The following is a 22,082-nucleotide window of genomic DNA, read 5'->3' as shown; positions in this document are numbered from 1 at the left end:
TCTCTAAAAGATAAGTTTTTAAAAAATTAATTTATTTTGATTGGAGGCTAATTACTTTACAGTATTGTAGTGGTTTTTGCCGTACATTGACATGAATCAGCCATGGGTGTACATGTGTTCCCCATCCTGAATCCCCCTCCCACCTAAGATAAGTTCTTTTTTAAAAAACATACCTAAAATGCAATTATAAGACCAAAGGAAAAAACATTTCTTCTAATTATTCTCAGTATTCAGATATCCAACATTCAGTCAATATCCAGTCCACGATCAGATGTCTAGCTGACTCAAATGTCAGTTTCTTAAATAGTCCTTTTGACTCAGGATTCATGTAAAATCCTTGCATTGCGATTGGTTGACATATTTTTGAGACTTAATATTTTTAGTTCTTCTGTTTTTCTTCTTCCTCTTGAGATTTGTTGGAGAAACTGGGTCATTTGCCCAGTAGTGTTTTCTCAGTTTGGATTTGCTGATTGCAGCTCTAGTAGAATTATGTGCCTTACATCTCTGTCCACTGCATTGTAATGTAAACTGTTTGGTATTCGTAGCTTGTCAGTTCAGTTCAGTGGCTCAGTCGTGTCTGACTCTTTACGACCCCATGAATTGCAGCACGCCAGGCCTCCCTGTCCATCACCAACTCCCAGAGTTCACTCAGACTCACGTCCATTGAGTCCGTGATGCCATCCAGCCATCTCATCCTCTGTCGTCCCCTTCTCCTCCTGCCCCCAATCCCTCCCAGCATCAGAGTCTTTTCCAATGAGTCAGCTCTTCTCATGAGGTGGCCAAAGTACTGGAGTTTCAGCTTTAGCATCATTCCTTCCAAAGAACACCCAGGACTCATCTCCTTTAGAATGGACTGGTTGGATCTCCTTGCAGTCCAAGGGACTTTCAAGAGTCTTCTCCAACAGCACAGTTCAAAAGCATCAATTCTTTGGCGCTCAGCTTTCTTCACAGTCCAACTCTCACATCGATACATGACCACTGGAAAAACCATAGCCTTAACTAGACGGACCTTTGTTGGCAAAGTAATGTCTCTGCTTTTGAATATGCTATCTAGGTTGGTCATAGCTTTTCTTCCAAGGAGTAAGCGTCTTTTAATTTCATGGCTGCAGTCACCATCTGCAGTGATTTTGGAGTCGCAAAAAATAAAGTCTGACACTGTTTCCTCATCTATTTCCCATGAAGTGATGGGACCAGATGCCATGATCTTCATTTTCTGAATGTTGAGCTTTAAGCCAACTTTTTCACTCTCCTCTTCCACTCTCATCAAGAGGCTTTTTAGTTCCTCTTCACTTTCTGCCATAAGGGTGGTGTCATCTGCATATCTGAGGTTATTGCTATTTCTCCCGGCAATCTTGATTCCAGCTTGTGCTTCTTCCAGTCCAGCGTTTCTCATGATGTACTCTGCATATAAGTTAAATAAGCAGGGTGACAATATACAGCCTTGATGTACTCCTTTTCCTATTTGGAACCAGTCTGTTGTTCCATGTCCAGTTCTAACTGTTGCTTCCTGACCTGCATACAGGTTTTTCAAGAGGCAGGTCAGGTGGTCTGGTATTCCCATCTCTCTCAGAATTTTCCATAGTTTCTTTTGATCCACACAGTCAAAGGCTTTGGCATAGTCAATAAAGCAGAAATTGATGTTTTTCTGGAACTCTCTTGCTTTCTCTGTGATCCAACAGATGTTGGCATTTTAATCTCTGGTTCCTCTGTCTTTTCTAAATCCAGCTTGTACATCTGGAAGTTCATGGTTCACGTATTGCTGAAGCCTGGCTTGGAGAATTTTGAGCATTACTTTACTAGCGTGTGAGATGAGTGCAATTGTGTGGTAGTTTGAGCATTCTTTGGCATTGCCTTTCTTTGGGATTGGAATGAAAACTGACCTTTTCCAGTCCTGTGGCCACTGCTGAGTTTTCCAAATTTGCTGGCATGTTGAGTGCAGCACTTTCACAGCATCATCTTTCAGGATTTGAAACAGCTCAGCTGGAATTTCATCACCTCCACTAGCTTTGTTCGTAGTGATGCTTTCCAAGGCCCACTTGACTTCACATTCCAGGATGTCTGGCTCTAGGTGAGTGATCATACCATCATGATTATTTTGGTCATGAAGATCTTTTTTTACAGTTCTTCTGTGTATTCTTGCCACCTCTTCTTAATATCTTCTGCTTCTGTTAGGTCCATACCATTTCTGTCCTTTATCGAGCCCATCTTTGCATGAAATGTTCCCTTGGAATCTCTAATTTTCTTGACGAGATCTCTAGTCTTTCCCATTCTGTTGTTTTCCTCTTTGTTTCTTTGCATTGATCACTGAAGAAGGCTTTCTTATCTCTTCTTGCTATTCTTTGGAACTCTGCATTCAGATGCTTTTATCTTAAATTTGAGTTTGTGTTATTTTTGTTGATGCTTTTATATGTAAGAATTCTAATTAAGAGTTTCTTCCATTAGGAATCATATTCAGTTATAATTTTTTTAAATGGTAGCAGCTATTGTCAGTGAGTAGTTGATTCATTCACTGGAGGGTTGCCAAATTTAACAGACTGTTTGGAAGAATTGTTATTCCTTCATGAAGAACAAATCATCATTTGTTAGTACAATACATCCATAAGGATAAACTTTCTTTTCCTACTTAGAGGTCTAATTTCTGTAAGAAAAATGGGATAAATGCTTTGGTTCTTTAATTTTTCAAAAGAATGATCTTATGTTCTTAGCATCCTCTAGCAGTGACTTTCTTAAGACCTATTTTGAACTTCTAGATTGACGCATATTTAATTTGTTGTTGTTAAATTTAAGGTAGATTAATTGTCATTATCCCTAGGGAAGCTAAATTGTCTCAGGTTGCCTCTGGAAATTGGATCTTCAGTGAGTTTTTGACCCAAAGCTAAATGCCTTTGATAGCTTTCTTGTTATCTGGGAATAAGATATTCAAAGATCAGCTGGTAGTTTTTCTGCCCAAGACTTGGGATCAGCCATTTCTCAAGAAGCTCTGGTTCTTTTTAGTGGGAAATTGTTTTCAAGAAGATTATCTGGAAATTGATGCACTCACTGTAACCATTGTTTGGTCTTTACTTTGCCAATGAACAGTAATTCAAATTCAAGCCTAAAAGATTTTTATCTAATCTTTTTTGTCCTATATCTGTTTCTTCCACACTTGGAATCCTGAGCTTCAACACTGGGGCTGACAGACTATTCAGTAATTATTTTTTGTTACTGTTACCCTCTCACATTTCGCATTCAATAATATCAGACCAGTAGCACCAATACTGTCATCAATAATATGCTTGTTGACAGGTCTTTTTTTCTTTAGGATATATCCCATTTAAGTGTATGGTCAAATTTTCTGTTTTAAAATCACTCAATGTGTAGTTGTATCACTAAGTGTAAACATATTTGGATTCATTTGTTAAATTCTATTTTCAATATTTGCTCTTTTAAATTTAATTTTGTTTTATTATCTGTTTATTAAAAATCATGAAAATAATGAGACTAGCTATTAAAATGAAACAGACAGAAAAATTAGACTAGTAAATAGAATAAAAGATCAGTACTTTTGTAGTTTAACATCTCTGAACTGAAAAGTGCTGTATTTAGGTTCAAGCAGCCTTCTTGGCCTCTCTGTAGCTGTTGAGGAAATTGAGGATGGAATGAATCCATGAAATAATTAAAAGAATTAATCATGAAATATGCTGTTTTGCTGAGTATTTTTTTAGCAGTTTTAATAAGTAGCATTTTGCCTGATGAGAATTTTTCTTCCTTTCCCATTTTTTTTTCTCTTTAAAAGAGAAATCCGTGTCAAAGGCAATTGAAGGAAAAGAAGGAGTGATGAAATAATCTTTGCATTATAATGCTTTGGTCTCTAATGATTTCAGTTTTCCATAAATATTTTTCATCTTTCATAATTGTTTTGATATCTTATTAAATTCTTTGTATCCTTTGCTAGCCTTTGGATTCTGTGAGTATAAGGAACCGGAATCTACGCTCCGTGCACTCAGGTTATTGCATGACCTGCAGATTGGAGAGAAGAAGCTACTTGTTAAAGTTGACGCAAAGACAAAGGCACAGCTAGATGAATGGAAAGCAAAGAAGAAAGCTTCTAATGGGGTATGTTTTCTATATTGTCTTCTGAAGGCCAGCTGTGCTTTTTCAGTGTAAATGCTTCTCATTATGAATGAATCTAATACAGGGCTTCACAAGATCATCAAGAGTGTGTTTTATATATAGTTATTTTAAGTCTTTTATCTACCCATAGTGGGTAGATGACTGTTGGTTTGCTTGTTCCAGGTTGGGATGAAGGTAGTAAGGGAGGCTGGACAAGGTTAACTTGCCAGAGAAAACACTGGTACAGACTATTCCAAACAGAGCTAATTCATTAAGACAGCTTTGTAAGTAAGTACAGAATATATTTCAACCTACAAAACTTTTATTAGTTGCCCTTTAGAAGGATACAGGTTCTGAAATGAATTAAAATAAGTCTCATTACTTGTATCAGGTGGTGGCTCTCTTAAATGAAGCTACTGTAAAGGAAATTTTTGTATGTTGTGTTGTAATATATACATTACTACTCTCTCTCAACAAAGCGAAAAATAGCTAAAGCCTTAGTGTATATTTCCTTGTCTTCCCTTCCTAGTTCCTTTTGACATATCAAGCTGAATGAATCCAGAGTAGATTCATTATTACCTCTCTATCTCTATAAAAACATAACAGCCTTTTTGGTCTGTTGAGGCTTTTAACTGTTATTCAAAATGGAAGTAGCTTTCTTAATTCTGTCACTCCCTTGTTTACAAAAACGTTGTATTCATAAAAGCAGAACAACCTCTAAAGAAGATGTTAAATACAACCCATAATTCTATCATCATTAGTAACCACCATAGACATTTTTGTTGCATATTCTTCCAGGCATTTTTCTCTAAGGTATAAGACATTGAGTGTAATTATGTCAACCCCTTGCTCATACATCTTTAATGATTTTGAATTTCTCAAAGTATGAAGCCTATATTCTTATCATGGCATCCTAACCTTGCTCCCATCTACCTTTCTGGCTTTCTCCATCAATTCCCTTCCATGTGTCAGTCATATATTCCTACAAACTCCTTTGTGGTTTGATGTCCTTGTTGCCCATCCTAGCTCCCTGTTGAAATTCTATCCACATTTAGTTTAAATGTTGCTTGATTCATGTAACTATCATGAGTCCTACCCTTGATTCCTCTCAGGCAGAATTAAATCCTTTCTTTTTATATAAAGCAGGATTTTACTGGTATGTCAGTCTGCTTTGTAGTGTATTTTGTTTGTATCACTCTCATACCTTCTTATCCCCTGTTTTCGTTCTCATATCCTACATTCACTGATGATAAGGTAGGGCAATAAGTTCACAGACTGTTTTTTCATCTTGTACCTCCACAGAACCTGGGTCAGAGTCTTTCTAGCCTGTGATGAGAATGGAGTGAACATTTATTGTAACCGTTGGATTTATGTTGCTCACCTGATCATCTTTACTGTCTTTACCTAGCTGTATAAGGAATTAATACAATTTACACTCCAGAGAAATTGTATTTTATTTCATATCAGCACTATTGTCTGTCGTACCCCTAAAACCTTAAGAAAGCCAACGGTCTTAGATTTTCCTTGCTGGAATTCATATTTAAAATAAAGCATGGATGCAATGCTTTCAAAGTTTTTTATGTAATTCACCTGGACTCATTATTGTACTCTGCTTGGTCATTTGTGAGGTGGTTTAAATTGTGGCATTTGCAGATGGTGTGCTCTGATCATAAAGTCAATCACTTCACTGTGTGTTTATATAAATGAGGAAATGTGTAATTGCGTGACTTCATTTTGTAATCACTGTTAGTAAGAGGAATCACAATTGATACCTGTTTATATTTTTCCTCAAGAATGGAGTTGAAGCTACTTCTAAGAAAAATGGAGCAGTTATTTCGGATAAAATGAAATTAAAAAAATTAGCAGACCTGACTTCTGGGTGCATTTGGCATGGTTTCCAGAGGTATTGAAGTCGTAAGACAAACATGGCATAGTTTTGCAGAGTTATCAGTTTTACTCAACAATACTAGTAGAATGAAGACGAATAATTCTATCAGATAAAAATTTTTTTTCGAACAAGTAAATACATTGTCATGATTTTTCAGGGTAAATGTGAAGATGTATTTGTTCTTTACCTTTTATTGTTGATTTGTTAGAGAAATTTAGAAAATAGTGATTTGAAGTAGAGGATATGAGAATGAGACACTGAGAAACATGTGTGGTACCTCATCCATTTTCCTGATTCCCAGGCAGAAGAAAGAACACGATTAGTTGTATAGTTCTCTGATTTAAAAAAGAACCACGAATTTGTCTAGAAAGATGTTTTTCCTGATCCAGAATTTTAACAGGAATTATGTGCCTTGATTAGTAGTGCTATTAAAAGCTTTTATTTAGATTTTGCAGACTCTGTAGAAAGAACTTTTTTACCTCTAGTAGAATTATTTCATTTGAGGTAGCAACACTGATCTTAGTCCTTGTCCTGTTGTTTTACCTCTTGTTCAGTAGTAGCGGTTTAGGACTAGAGATATCTGCTTAATCATTAGAAATAGTGCTTGTTTACCACACATTCAAAATTGACTTCACGTATTGAAAATACAAATATCCTTTGGAAAGAGCTGCCTACTTTATGTTTTTTAATTGAGGACAGATCAGATACTGCAGGTAGGAACACCTCACATTTTTCTCTGGAAATTAGTGTGAGTGTGGTGGAACCTACATTTTTTCAAAAGAAAGAGCTCTACATTTGCTTAGTTCCCAAAGTTCTTGTTTTGGACTCTAGAGGTCAGTGCCAAAGAGTGAGCCAAGTGGAGTTTTTACCTAACTCTCCAACTAGGAGCTTTACTATAAAAGCTTTTAATTTCTCTGGAAAGAGCCGAATAGTTGGGACATGTAGACATCTCAGATATTCAGTCTATTTCTCTGATCCTTTTGTTCATTACTGCACTGCTGAACCCTTCACTTTTTGTTGCTCAGTATGCTTTCTGTTTCTGAAGTGGAAGAAAAAATGAAGTCAGGAAATTGTCTGTGGTTCAGGACCCAGAAGTAGAGTTTAAGTTGAAACTGAAATTAACTTTTCCTCCCAAGACATACATTGTCATTTTTGTTTTACTTACATTAACAATTGCTTAAGAGATGGGGCTCATAAGCTTTTCTTCTAAAAAATGTACATTTTCTCTATAGATCAAGGGGTGGTAGTCATTTGTAATGTAGTGTGAACTAGTTCATTCCAAATGCTTTACTTATGTTTAGCTATATTAATATTTAAGTCTTAGCTTAGGATGCGTGGTGGTAGGGAATTTAGGGGCTGTGAATATTTTTAGATGAATGAGGCTTTGGATTTGTAACTCCACCTCTATCCTTATGTTTAAAAGAGCATGGAGATGTAGAGGGTTCATGGAAAGAAATGGAGAATGTAGGTAAAATGCTAAAGACAGATTGGACTTTGTCTCATGAGGTTTATTTTCATAATAAAGAATTTAGATCTCAACAGCTGAGGGTTGATAAAAATAGTTGTATGTTTCTTCAGGACCTGAGGTTTCAGTGACAGGTTACTGGTGGTTTAATTCTTTTCCTTTTAAAACTTTTGAAGAAGCAGAGTATTGCTGAAGGGATTTTAATGAAAGCTGCATAAAAACCTTATTGTTATATATCATTGATTTAGAATAAGAGAGGACCATATCACCAAATTTTAGTTTACAATTTAGTTTACAATTTTCTTTATTATGAAAATAATTTGGTAAATAATATAAACAGTTCAGTTACTCTCCTTGGTTAAAGCATTGTATCTTTATCCAAGATGCCAAGTAGATAGTTGGCTGTAAGAAAATTAGATGAAGAAGCAGGTTTGAGGAAGTAAGGAACTCAAGAATGGTCAGTTACCACATTTAAGGACTTACATAAACATTATCTGTATCATAACCTATATCTGTGTCTGTTGTCCTTCTTCCTTTTCTTATATTGTTAGATACTTAAGGGAAAGTTATTTCTTTAATTTTGAATTTTTAACCATCTAACTTAGTGTCTTGCATATAGTAAACTCAATAATTTGAGCAAATTAAGAAATAAATGCATGCTGAAGAAGTATCCATTGGGGATAGCTTTCAGAATGCTCGTGGTTATGAAATCACGGCTCAGTTACGTGAAGGAGCCACAAGGCATGACACTCATCTTGAAGAGAGTTCAAAGCATTGTGACCAAGAGCCAGCATTTGTCCAGAAAAGCAGAATTCTTGTTTGTATCTGAAAATTTGCACAATAAATGTTTACCAAGTATGTATGTAGTTTAAAGTTACAAAAGCTTTTTGTATACATAAATTTTTATTTTCTTTGTCATACTTTTTTGTTGCTTCTTTGTCATACTTTTCCTCCTTTCCAAGTTTTAAGAAGAGAAGAGGGTAATGAAATTGTCTGGAGTTTGAGGTCATTCTCTAAATTTTGTCATTTGAACTTGGATTAATTACTTAACTAGGAGCTTTAAAATAAAACAGAAATAAGAACAGTAGGATAATGGAAACCAGTCATTTTTTTCCCACATGGACACAGGTAACCATTTAGACTTCATTTAAAAAATAGTAAGTCTTGGGAAAGAATTCCCTGGTGGTCCAGTGGTTAAAACAGTGCCCTTTCACTGCTGAGGGGGCTTGGGTTTAGTCTGTGATTTAGGAAACAAGATTCCCACAAGCCTTGTGACCCAGCCGCTTCACCCCAGCCCCATAGTCTGGCACTTATTTGTGAGAAGTAGTACAATATGAATTTGTTTTTATTTTTCTTTATGTTACGTTCACAAGTCATGGGGAGAAAGATGCTCATATTTAGAGTTGATTCCTTTTTAGTTATATGAGTTTTTTAAATGGTATGCCCACATCGCAGAAAGCAGAGGGGGAAAAGAGAAGCCATCATTTCAGCTCCTGGTCTTCCTAATGTTTATGTTTTGTTATGTATAGCCTTTATTGTATATAGTTTTATTTGTTTAACGTACATATGTTTTTGGTTATTGTTTTATATATTTTTTACTTTATATATTTTTATATATTTTATTTTATAAATATATTTTATATATTTATTATATTATATACTATAAATATATTATTATGTTTACTTTTGTTTTGTTTTGGCTGCACCCCAAAGCATATGGGTTCTTAGTTCCCTGACCAGGAATTGAACATGCATCCCCTGCAATGGGAGCATTGAATCTTAACCACGGGACTGCCAGGGAAGTCCCTGTTTTTGTTTATTTAAAATGGTGGCTATCATAGGTACATAAAATTGTATTTTGCTTTTTCAGCGAAATTAAGTTTTCAACACTAGAATGAGTTACTCAGTAAATATCATTAACTTGTGCAAGTATTGAGAAAGAGGATCTGAAAAATTGTGAAAGCTTTTCAGATGTGTAGTATGCTAACCCTGTGATTCAGTCTTTCTGTTGCTAGTTAGGGATCAGAATGTTAGATATCAAGGGACCAAAGAAAAGAAAATGCTAGAGTACAGTATATCTAAGGAAAAAAATGTAAAACAAATACAGTTTAGTTTTGTGAAGTTGGTAGTAAAGCTAAGTCTGCATTTAATAGGACTACAGAGATGTTTTGGAGAAAACATGTTTGTTTGTGTTGTGTACTAACTTGTTTTGAATGATTCTGATTTTCTTGTTTGATTCCCCCCGCCCCCCGCTCCCCCCACCCTCCGCCTTTCCCATCTCCTGAATCTGCCTTGTTGTTTTTTTTTTTTTAAGAATGCCAGGCCAGAAACTGTCACTAATGATGACGAAGAAGCCTTAGATGAAGAAACAAAGAGAAGAGATCAGATGATCAAAGGGGCCATTGAAGTTTTAATACGGGAATACTCCAGTGAGCTCAATGCCCCCTCACAAGAATCTGACTCTCACCCCAGGAAGAAGAAGAAGGAAAAGAAGGAGGACGTATGTGTTACTGATTTATGCCAGCAGAATCATTTCTATAATTTACATTTATGCTTTCATTACATTCCAACTTATGAGGGGAAGATAGAATGACTGGCATTTATAACAATATACTGTTAAGGCTAATTTGACCATGTTTTATCTTCCTTTTTTTTAAAACCAAAAACATTCCTGTTTTTACATTTTTGAAATGCAGTGACATGGAAGCTTGTGTTTGTGGATTCATTAAGTAAGGGGGGGGAAGGACAAACTTGAGTGAGGGATAGAAATTAATATTAAGGAGTAAAGTTTTTTTTTCCCCCTTTTGCCACAGAAGAGCTGGCCTTGTTTTGCCTTACTCCCTAATTATTTTTCTCTGCTCCAATCGGGATACCAGATCTTGTTCACTGAGGATTTTAACCCATTTTCAAATTTCTAAGCCACTTTTCCTTATAAACCACGTTTCATTTCACTCCATCAGCAGTAATGCTGTTGGCCTTATAAATGGAGTACTATGAAAGACCAACACAGATGAAAATTCCTCTCCAGTATTGTATTATCACCCACTTTTGTCAGTCTAAGCTAATTGAACAGTAAGGAGTGCAGGTTGAAAGAAAATGTTTGATTTTCTTGCTTACTTTCATTTGGATATACTTAATAGAAATTATGGGGAGAGTTCTGTAAACATATTGGAGGTATATTATATGAATGGATTGTATATGCCCTGGAAAAGTAGTACTGTAAACATTGTGAATTAATATCAAGGCATTTTCACAGTTCATACTGTTCTGGATTTCATTGCCTTATTAAGCCATTGTCAGCTTTCTTTCTGATACATCAGATGCATTTTTATTATTTGGCTGCTTCTTGCTTCTGTGGCCATAAAAAGCTGTCTAGTGAAGTGCCAGTCATTGGAAATGAAATTGGTAAGAGTCCATCCGGTATAGGGTAATAGAGACCTGTAGAGTTTGTTCTTCCTCTTTCCCCTTTAATGGCAAAGGAAAAAGTATCTAGACACCTTCATTTGAAATGGTTTGAGGTGAGAGAGTCAAAAATTCTGCTCTGTGGCAAGAATTATTGGGTAAACTTTGTTGTTTTGATTGTTTCCTCTCTCTTGGAAAGGATGAATAAAGTCTCACATTGCTAGTCTGAGATCCTCCTTATTCCCCTGGTTGGGGGTGTTGGAAGGAGTGGAAGTGGTAGGTGATAGATTGAGTGAAATTTCTTTTGTTATCAAGTAATTTAAAATGAAGAAAGTGTTACAGAAATCTGACATTGCTTATAGTGTAAACATATAGAAAATTGTTTTTCAGAGTCATATGAACTGTTTGTTTTAATCTTTGTGGATTTTTCCGCAGATCTTCCGCAGATTTCCCGTGGCCCCACTGATCCCTTATCCACTCATCACTAAGGTTCGTTTACATCTGTAAAGTAATAAGCCTCCAACTAAAATGAATAAATTGAAAAAACAATGTTTACTGCTACTTGCCAGATGTGTGATTCTTGTCTTCTTTACTATTTAACTTAGATTTGTTACTATATAAGGTCTTTTTAATTTACTCCTGTGTTTTATAAAGCCTGTACAGAATATCTAGCCTTTAATTTCTATTCGTATCAATATAGATTGATCTTTATGCATTCCTACCTGTCCCCCTTGTTTTTTAGGAGGATATAAATGCTATAGAAATGGAAGAAGACAAGAGAGACCTGATATCTCGAGAGATCAGCAAATTCAGAGACACACACAAGGTAGTATTCTTGTTTTTTCACTTGATACCAATCTAGACTTTTTACAGAATCCAAAGCAAACATACAAAGAAAAAAAATCAACCTTACAGTAGAATATGATTTTAAATGCTTTTTTGTCTAGGTTTAATTTATACTTAGATAGAAACAAAGAAACAGAAGACCAGTGCCATATTAGAGTAGTCCTTGGCATATTGTATGTAGATTTCTCAGTTACTGACTACTCTGCAGTCATCTCACTTTAATATGAATAAAAGCTAGTTTTATTTTTAGATTTCAACATAAACATCAAGGACAGATTTAAACAATTCAAGGGGGCAGCAGAATAACATACACTGTAGTGTATTTCTGGGGGCAGTTATTTAACTTAATCTTAGGAAAACCTTTTCTTTAGAGCTGAGATTAAAATTTAAGATTATATTTGTATAGATTTAAGTTGAGAGGGGGAGATTTTAAACAGTAGGTCAGTGGTTACCAGACTTACCAAATTTTAGATGCATGGAAGAACTGTAAATTCCCATAAAGCTAATCTATTCATTGACCCCCACCATTATGATAGAGATCATATGGTGACTAATGCAAGATGAAACTCAGCTTGGAAAGTAACAAGGAATAGGATGTAAGTATGAGCTTCTGTTTTTTATTATATTTATGGATGCCCCCTCAGAAAAATATGCAAAGGGGTAACTGGCTTGGAAATGGATATTTATGCTTAGTAAATCCCACTCATGAATTTTGCCTATTGAAAGCTTCTCTCAATGACAGTGCATCTGTGAATGTTCGCTGGTATTGAAGGTGATGCTTATGGACAGTGAAATGCAAACACTGCATGAAATGTATTTTGATGCTGGAGATAATAAGATGTTACTGGTTCTTACGCCTAAGATTGAGTGACCTTTAACTCAGTGAGATGTTAAGTGTTCATTTTTTATTTTATTTAATCTTATGTTTTTCTTATAGCTTTCAAAATCCCTTATTGACAGTTAATGTCATAGAATCAATGCTGCTGAACACATTATCCTGATGCTGAGCCTTAGCTCACATAACACAGGACTTTTTCAGGAATTCAGTATGTCTAAAAGCACAAATGTAGATTTCCCAATTTAGAGTTAAAAAGTTAGTCTGTGGGAAGTCATTTTAGAGGTATATTAGGTTCAGTACTCAAATTCGGGGTCTGTGTAAGCTTGAAAGCGGTATACAGTGTGTGTGTGTGGTTTGCCCCCCTTTTGTTGTTCTTTGTTAAATCCTGTCATGTCACTGGTAAAGTATGAAGAAATAATGTTTTAAAAAATCGATTGCAAAGATATTTGCTTCAGAGTTTGAGAAGCTGTCAGGCCTTTGACTGCCTTACACTTATTTCACTGTGGGGAGAGAATGTTTTGAATTTCCAAAATGTGCTTTAAAAATAAAATCAAAGTGAAAAAGAAAAGCCGTTCTTTTTATTGGGTGGTATGGTTAAAAGGGATATTTGAAACTCCAGTAACAAAAATTGAGCTCAGTGAACCTTTGCATGTTTTGGTATGAGTTTATTAAATAACCACAGACTGTCAGGGTATCAGCGTGGCAGGGGGCGTCCATTTACAGCACGGACGAGTCTGAAGAGAGAATAAGGTAAGATTTATGTTTTTTTTTTTCTGTCCTTTCTTCTTCATTATTTCACTACTTTCTTAAATCTTTTTAGATTCACTTCATTTTTTCTTTCTCCAGTCTTTGTGTTAAAAAAATATATATATATGTGTGTATGTGTATCTACTTACTGGATATATATTATAAAATCTTTTAGAGTTGTGTTTAGTATGGACCAGATTCACTCACTTTTTCATTTACTTAGAAGAAAACTTTTGAAATGAGTTCTGAAACAAATTATTATTTAATTAAATGGGACTATACATTTCAGAAGTAAGGTATAGTGATTAAGCAAAAATAGAACAAATTGAGGGAATCTACTAAAAAAATTATTATTGGAAGAGCTAAAATAATCTGTAAGTATCTCAGAAATAAACAAATTTCTTTTAAGTGTATGATACTGAGGTAAGTTTCATATAGTATAGCCTCATTTTATGATACATTTTAAAAATTTCATCAGATAACTGTTTCCGAAATTAGAATTTGCCCATTTAAATAGCTTACAGTTTCTGTCCTCTTTCTGCCATTTCTTTTCTCTTCTCTTTGTAATTTCAATGTATTCAGTATTGGCTTTGCCTCCATTCCATTTTGATATAGACTGGCACCACAGCTGAATATATTGATTTCTCATGCATTAGCTTTTCTTTCATAAACCTCTGTCAGTTCTCTGATCCATGAGCGAGAGAAAAAGAGTATAACAGGTAAGATTGCTTTTTTAAAGTTGTTCTAAATGCTTTACATGACTGAGAAAAGAAAAAAATGCACATTTTATTGTTGTAATTTAAATTTCATTTCTGTGACACTAAACATGAAAACAGAGGAAGAATGTGTTTTGTTTTTGTTTTGTTTTCCCTGTTTGGGTTTTTTTTTTCCCCTGAGTTTGTGTAGAAACTGTGGTACACTGGTAATCTTGTCAGGGTACAAACTTGGTCTGACTTTGTTATTTGGTTTATTTGTGAACCATGTACTTGCTCTTCCTCCCAGAAGCATAGCTTATAGGCAAGGTTAATCCAGTGTTGGCGATCCATGTCCTAGCACAGCATCTGTAAGTTAATATGCAATCATTCCTTCCAAGGATGGATTTATCACTGTTAATATATTTCATTGTCTTATAGGCATAATTGGTATAAATATATTGCTTTAAAATTAAGCCAGAAATTAATCTTATTAAATTAAAATACTATGATTATGTACCTTTCTGCTTGAAGTGAGTGATTTTCACTTTTTGTATTTGGTGGGCTGTCCATCTTGTAATGGTGGGAGTAAATGTTTCCATACGTGATAGGGCAGATAATGGCTGAATTCACATTGTCTTTTGGAGGGTGGGCAAATCAGAGGGCAGAAGACTAGTTGCATTCCAATGACCTTACTCTCTTCCCCCACCTTCCCCTTCGAAACACTCAACTAATAATCCTTAGGTAATGTCTGGGGTTATAGTTAGCAATAGTTATCCCACTGATTTAAAGAAATTCATAATGGGAAGAATTACATGTTAGCTAAGTGATTGTATTTCTAGAAATTATTTCAAACCATCACATTCCTCACAGTCATTTTAATTGTTACATAAGTCATTGAGTGGTCAGCCACACTTGACACAATCTCCCAGCATCCAAGATTGGAGATTCCTGGTCTATGTAGAGTATATGGTTTTGCACGAAATCTGTCTAGGCTTGTGATTGCTTCAGTTTAATTTGTCAAGTAAAACCTCTAGTATTTAATGTTGAAGTACCAGTGGTTTGGTTTTGTTATTGTTCCCAGTATTGGGCATTGCGCCGGGAAGAGTCTGAATATTGGGGCTAGAGAGCTAACTCTAAAAGTACTTTTGTTGGTTTCTAGAAACTGGAAGAAGAGAAAGGCAAAAAGGAAAAAGAAAGACAGGAAATTGAGAAAGAACGGAGAGAAAGAGAGAGGGAGCGTGAAAGGGAACGAGAAAGGCGAGAACGGGAACGAGAAAGGGAAAGAGAACGTGAACGAGAAAAGGAGAAGGAACGGGAGCGGGAACGAGAACGGGATAGGGATCGTGACCGGACGAAAGAGAGAGATCGAGACCGGGATCGAGAGCGAGATCGGGACCGCGATCGAGAACGGAGCTCAGATCGGAACAAGGATCGGAGTCGATCAAGGTAAGGCTGTATGAAGTTACTGTGTGCCTGATAGCTTTAATAGAATCACAGGTTAGTACATTGGGGCCACTTACATTGATGTGATGATGAGAGAATTTCATGGGCCACAGAGCATGCCTGGCTTGCTGTCTCACACACGTGTGAAATATTGGTTAAACTAACAGTTTTCAACTTTGGATTAGTTTCTGTGTGAAGCCAGTTTTTACTCAGATCTAGCATACACCAGTCGTTCTCCCAGTGTTTGAATAGGCGTGATTCCCTTGGTCAATGGGCGCTGTTTTTAGGCACTAACTGAGGTCTCCTGCGCGGAAAATCAGCTCTAGTTGCGCTGCTTTTAGTTCCTGGTGTTTATTTGGTCCCATAAACCACTGGTTGGTCACACCTTACCTCCCAGACAAGTTAGTCTTTTCTTGATGGTTCCTAGTGATTTCACTTTTGTTTTATTTAAAATTTTCTCATCATTATATAGATTTCCTATGGGCTGTCATCTCCAATTCTTCAGGAATGAGGGAGAGCAAAAATGAACAAAGAGAAGGGAGTGAGCAGAAGGAAGCAGCAGAAAAAAGGAAGAGAGGAAAGTTCACTTTTTTCCCAAGCTAGTTTTCATATATACATTACTTTGTTGAGATATTCCACTTAATTGTAGCTGAAACGAGGTCCACCAGTTACTGAAATTCAGTGCTTTTTAATCTGTTGTGGGCATTAAATTCCTTCCTCCCCTGGAATAGCCATCATTCTCTTGAATAAACACTGTTAAGATTTGACATGTATAAAATCATGGTTTTATACATGTATAAAATGGTTTAATACTTTTACTAAGGTATATTGTTTCATATATACATGTATTTGTATTTGATTAGAATCCATGGCATCACAGATCTGCCGTTCGGTTTTATCCCTCTGAATTAAATGCATGAGAACTTTTTACTGCTGAAAGATGTATAGTTAACCCTTGAACAATGCTGAGGTTAGGAGTATCAACTCTGTGCAGTCAGAAATCTGAGTATAACTTATAGATGGCCATCTGTATACAGTTTTTGTGTCTGTGGTTCTCTGTCCATGGACTTGACCCACCTCGGATTGTGTAGTGCTGTAGTACCTATGGCTGAGAAAATACCACTTGTAAATATGTATGTGCATGCTCAGCTGCTCAGTCGTGTGTGATTCTTGGTGACTCCATGGACTGTAGCCCACCAGGCTGCTTTGTCCTCGGGATTATCCCAGCAGAAATACTTGCTGACCCAAGGATAGAACCCGAGTCTTCTGTGACTCTGGCATTGGTAGGTGGATTCTCAGACACTCAGCCACCTGGGAAGGCCCCATATATAAGTGGACCTGTACAACTCAAACCAGTGTTGTTCAAGAGTTAGCTGTAGTTCTGGTTTATGCATGCAGCATGCCAGAGTGCTGTTTGCTTCACACCGTTGCCATTGTCAGTATTGGCTTGATCACTGCTGAAGTTGACTATCTTGTATCATGTTCATCGGCCCTTAGTATTTTTCTTATTCCGGATTTTTTTGTTTGTTTTCTGAGATGCTGATAAGCGTTAACATCGAGTTTAGAATGCAGTTCAGAATTTGGGGCTAGAATTATATTCTGTGTCTTTCTGGCTTGTATGAGGAGTTTACAATTCTGCAGAAACCAAATGCTAAATTCTGGCTTGTTTGTGTCTTATTTCATATTGTCCTCCTTTCTCTTGGTTTCTAAAAGAAAACAGAGGATACTGACAGATTTTTACAATCTTTTATGTAGAGAAAAGAGCAGAGATCGTGAAAGGGAACGGGAGAGGGAAAGAGAAAGAGAGAGAGAACGGGAACGAGAACGGGAACGTGAACGAGAGAGAGAGCGAGAAAGGGAACGGGAGCGTGAGCGAGAGAAGGACAAGAAGCGAGATCGAGAAGAAGATGAAGAAGATGCATATGAACGAAGGAAACTTGAAAGAAAGCTCCGAGAGAAAGAGGCTGCCTATCAAGAGGTAAATTGAGGGAATGCTTTTATTTATAAAAGTTGGTACTTAGTAGGTTAGTCAAAAATTTCAGAACCTTCTGTATACATTTTTAAAACTTTTGACAATTTCTCTTTTTAGCGCCTTAAGAATTGGGAAATCAGAGAACGAAAGAAAACCCGAGAATATGAAAAAGAGGCTGAAAGAGAAGAAGAAAGAAGAAGAGAAATGGTAATTTTCTTGTTTAAAAATAAGTGGTTTTTCAGATAAAAATCAGATCAAATCATTTAAGTAGAAGTGACTTTATAATTAAAAAGTATCATCTCTCATCAAAAAACCTGAGCTCCAATATAAATAATATTTCAAGTGAAGTTGAGACAGTTTCAGTACACCAAGATGTTTCTTCCTCCTATTCTTTTTTAAAATATTTATTTTTAATTGATTGATTGCTTTACAATATTGGTTTGATTTCTGTCATACATCAACATGAATTAACCATTGCTATACATATTTCCCCTTCCCCTTGAGTCTCCCTCTCGCCTCCTTTTCTTCCTGTTTTTCACATTTTGGCCTCCTATAAACTAAATTATCATTTGGCATATTGTCAAAGTAAACCTGTTATAGAATAATGTATAAAATGAGGATTTATAGAACTTTCTTTGATTAAACATCTGCAGCATTTTTTAATTTGAAGAGGGTTTTAGAGGCTTTGATACTCTTATCGGTGTAGTATATTTGGGTGAAGGAAACAGTCTTACGAGAAGATCTGTTTTTAGAAATCAAAAGTACTGACTTCAGTATATAGCACTTATGAGTTATTGTTTTTCCTTATGTTACTATATTATCCTTCCTTCTAACTACATTATAATAATAATGAATTATAATAATAATGAATAATGCAATTCTTTTTTGCATTTACACTATTTGATAAGCTAATAGTGAAGCAATTGGCATAGGGTAATGAAGTAAAATGATAAAAAGAGAATATATTTTATCATAGTATTTGCTTCTATAGTATGTTCCATATGTTCTGTCTTTGCCAGAGATTCATGAAAGTTTCTTTATCTCCAGTTTGGAGTCTATTCTCCCAAAAACATCATTAAAGTTAGGAACCTTCTTCAAATAGCTTTTGAACATGAGACATAGATGGAATTTTTGTAAGTAACCAAAGGGGTGCATACAGCAATTAGATAGTATGGCTTTTCTGGATGGCAGATCTTTTAAAGTCCTAGAATTATTTAAAGTGATTTTGATTTCCCTGGATTGTAGCTCCCATTCTATAATTTGTTCTTAACCCTTAGGTTAGAAATAGAGAATAATATAGTAAAAGACAAAATACTTTTAAGAAGTGATTCCATTTCCTATAAGCAAATCTGAAACCTGTCTTTCTAGAGAAAGGTTTCCTAAATTAGTAATTTTTGGGGGGGAAGCTTAAAAAAACCTCCAGTTAGAAAGTAGTTACTTGTCAATTGAAAAATGTTCAAGGAATTTGAAAAATGTTCAAGGAACAGAAGTATGTAGTATAAAAAGTGAAAGTTTGTATTCCTCATGAGAGGTGACTTAAGTTAATATTTTAGTACATACCTATGGATCTTCCTGTGTTTCATCTAGATATTTGTAAATATGGTCATCACTACCTGGCAGTCTACTTGCATTCATTTGGCAGATTTTGTGTTAGGTCCTGGGTGTATAGGAATAACTAATACTTTTTACTCTTTAAACAATTGGATAGTATTGTCAGAGAGATGAAGTAGTTACTGCACTGTGTGCGTGACTGTTTTGAGGTATGATAAAAGTGTGTTTACAATATTTTGGGAGGGGAGTACAGAGAAAGTGATTAATTTTGTCTGTGGGAAGGAGTTGGTCATGAATAGATGGTTAGATTGGGGAAGTTTTTGTGTGTGTGTCTGTGTGTGGATGTTGAGGGGGTAGTCTTTACAGTGATAACATTTGTAGACAGGAATCTACATCTGCTTTTCATATAGATATAATAGTTGTTGGGCTTCCCTGGTGGCGCTAGTGGTAAAGAACCCACCTGCCAATGCAGAAGATGTAAGAGACGAGGGCTCCATCCTGGGTGGGGAAGATTCCCTGGAGGAAGGCTTGGCAACCCACTTGACTGGAGAATCCCCATAGACAGAGGAGTTGGCAGGCTACAGTCCGTCCATAGGGTCACAGAGTCAGACATGACTGAAGCGACTTAGCACGCACACATAAAAGCTGTTAATATAGTAGAGATGTAGATTATAAATACTAACTTTAAAATATTTTTATATCTATATAATGATTAAATAATATTTCTGTGAAATATAATAGTAGTTGTATTTAAAATTCCAAAAATAAGAGCAAGAAGTTTCTATACTTTCATGTTTTGTGTACTCAGTCTGGCATTACCTTTACATTGATATATAAACATGATTTAAAATTTTAATCCTTCATTTCATAAAAACTACTATTTGTACCATCATCTTCCTGTAAATGAAAGTGTAAAATATTCTTGTCCAGTTAACAAATTCAGTAAGATAACTTTTAGTTTTGTTTCTTGGTGTGCTCAGGTTTCATTAGAAAAAAATTACTATGAAGATTATAATATATAGGGAAAATTTTGTAGCATACTCTGGTTTCCATTTCATAGATAAGTTCTAAATCTGATTTGCTTTTTAAAAAAATTTTACTTATTTTTAATTATTTTTGGCTGTGCTGGGTCTTTGTTGTTGTGCCTGGACTTCATTGCTCCATGGTATGTGGGATCTTCCTGGACCAGGAATTAAATCTATGTCCTATGTATTGCAAGGCAGGTTCTTAATCACTGGACCATGAGGGAAGCCCTGATTTGCTTTCAAGAATAAAAGATTTTAAAAATCTAATGTTATTTACATTTAATATATGAAGTTTATGAGAATTGAAAAAAGTTCAAGTGGTATGGATAAGAAAAATTTGTTCCCAGGAAAGGGGGAAATGTAATTAAAACTGCTGTTATATTAATTTTCCACATTTTGTCCTTCATTTCTTCAAAGGCAAAAGAAGCTAAACGACTGAAAGAATTCTTAGAAGACTATGATGATGATAGAGATGATCCCAAATATTACAGGTGAAGAAGCCTTGCTTTATGAACTCACACTATCAGTTTATTATTAGCTGTATTTTTTGCACTAGAGAGTGCAAGTTCACTCAGTGGAGTGAGAAAGAAAAATCTTTGAATTTATCTTGTAATTACCCCTGTAGTCGATAATGCTGTTTTCCAGAAGTTGGGGCCTGTTGCAAAAGAATCGACAATTCTATGGATCTTCTTTGGAAGGAAGTTCATAATAGTATTATAACAGATGAACTTTTCTTCATGCATTTTAAAGAACTTCAGTTTTTATAACAAATTTCAACATGCCTTCATGATTATCTAAGGTGGTCTAGAAATTTTTGTCTTCAAGGATTTCTAGAGTGCTACATAGTAATCTGAGTCCCCCCCTTCTCCTACCCAGTTACTTTACTATTATGATGTGAGATTTGTGAAGCCTGTCTTTTCTCATCTCTTCCCATGGCTTTTCTTGACTTCTCTCATTCTTTTAACACTTACGGCACATGGTGAAATTGTTTGCTTTGTTCTGTTCCCTCCATTCCAAACTATCGTTTCCCTAAAGTTATGGGCATTGTTTTGATTTTTTTCTTCTCACTTTCCTGAAAGAATCTAGGCATGTAGTGAATGCATTTAATATGTAAAATTTAATACACTGTAGGCAAAGTAATCAAAACATTGGAGTAACACCTTATATTGAAAGAATGCCAAGGATTTGATTTTGTAGAAAATGCAAAATAAAATTACTGAATCATAAATAGCAGTACGTTATTTCTGAGATGTAATAAAGTGTTAGATAGAACCTCTGCTTTCTCTCAATTATGCCCTGCTTCCTTCTGTGATTTTTTTTTTTCCCCCACAAGGAGAGGAACTGATTTAAATTGAGCACACATCGTTTCTCGGCCTTTTGGCTAAGATTAAGTGTAAATTGAACACACAAAACTATTATTAGGGATATTACTACTCCTTGTATTGATGTTTCACAATTTGGCATCCAGGAAAACAAAATTGTGTGTTATAGAGTTTCCCTGTGGAATAGGTATAAAATGAGAGCATTCTTCACTGAGAAAGCCACTTAAAAAAAAAAAAAACCTGTTTCAGATACACATTTAGAATGACTTCATTCTGATGCATGGTGATATGTGACAAGACAGTGCTTACTTATTCAGCATTAACCTGCAGAGAACATGCTGTCTTGGGTGTTCTACAGATAGAGAGCATTAAGACAGTCTCCAGTCTCTTAGAATGCAGCTTTTAGTATGGAAAGAAATTGCTTTTGGAGACACTGTGTGTAGTAGTTGCTGACCTTGAGTATTAAGTCAGGCCTCTTGTGATATGCTTTTGCAGAGGGAGTGCTCTTCAGAAAAGATTACGTGATAGGGAAAAGGAAATGGAAGCAGATGAACGGGATAGGAAGAGAGAGAAGGAAGAGCTGGAGGAAATCAGGCAGCGCCTTCTGGCAGAAGGGCACCCGGATCCAGATGCAGAGCTCCAGCGGGTAAGATACATTCGAAACAGTGTTCTTTTAAGACTGTCACATCATTTTAAGCCAGCCGTGTTTATAAGGGAAATGTTTATTTTCCATGCATCTTGCTATTTTGAGGGAAGATATTAGTACTTTTTATTATGCAAGTCATCGGTATTAGTT

The 22,082-nt window shown here is 35.6% G+C and overlaps 1 protein-coding gene across 1 annotated transcript in view; it reads left to right on the top strand.

Moving 5' to 3' along the window:
* Positions 1-22,082, top strand: part of RBM25 (RNA binding motif protein 25) — a 50,473-nt gene that overhangs the window by 17,413 nt on the left and 10,978 nt on the right. The window contains exons 6-14 of the mRNA XM_068992018.1: positions 3,935-4,095; positions 9,760-9,945; positions 11,283-11,336; positions 11,590-11,673; positions 15,133-15,419; positions 17,172-17,394; positions 17,506-17,595; positions 20,382-20,455; positions 21,782-21,932. Of these exons, the coding sequence (XP_068848119.1) occupies positions 3,935-4,095; positions 9,760-9,945; positions 11,283-11,336; positions 11,590-11,673; positions 15,133-15,419; positions 17,172-17,394; positions 17,506-17,595; positions 20,382-20,455; positions 21,782-21,932 (1,310 nt within the window). The remainder of the gene's footprint in view (positions 1-3,934; positions 4,096-9,759; positions 9,946-11,282; positions 11,337-11,589; positions 11,674-15,132; positions 15,420-17,171; positions 17,395-17,505; positions 17,596-20,381; positions 20,456-21,781; positions 21,933-22,082) is intronic.

This window comes from Capricornis sumatraensis, chromosome 2 (genome assembly GCF_032405125.1).
Source record: "Capricornis sumatraensis isolate serow.1 chromosome 2, serow.2, whole genome shotgun sequence".
In the NCBI taxonomy this organism is placed as follows: Eukaryota; Metazoa; Chordata; class Mammalia; order Artiodactyla; family Bovidae; genus Capricornis; species Capricornis sumatraensis.
This window is presented reverse-complemented; position numbering and strand designations above follow the sequence as displayed.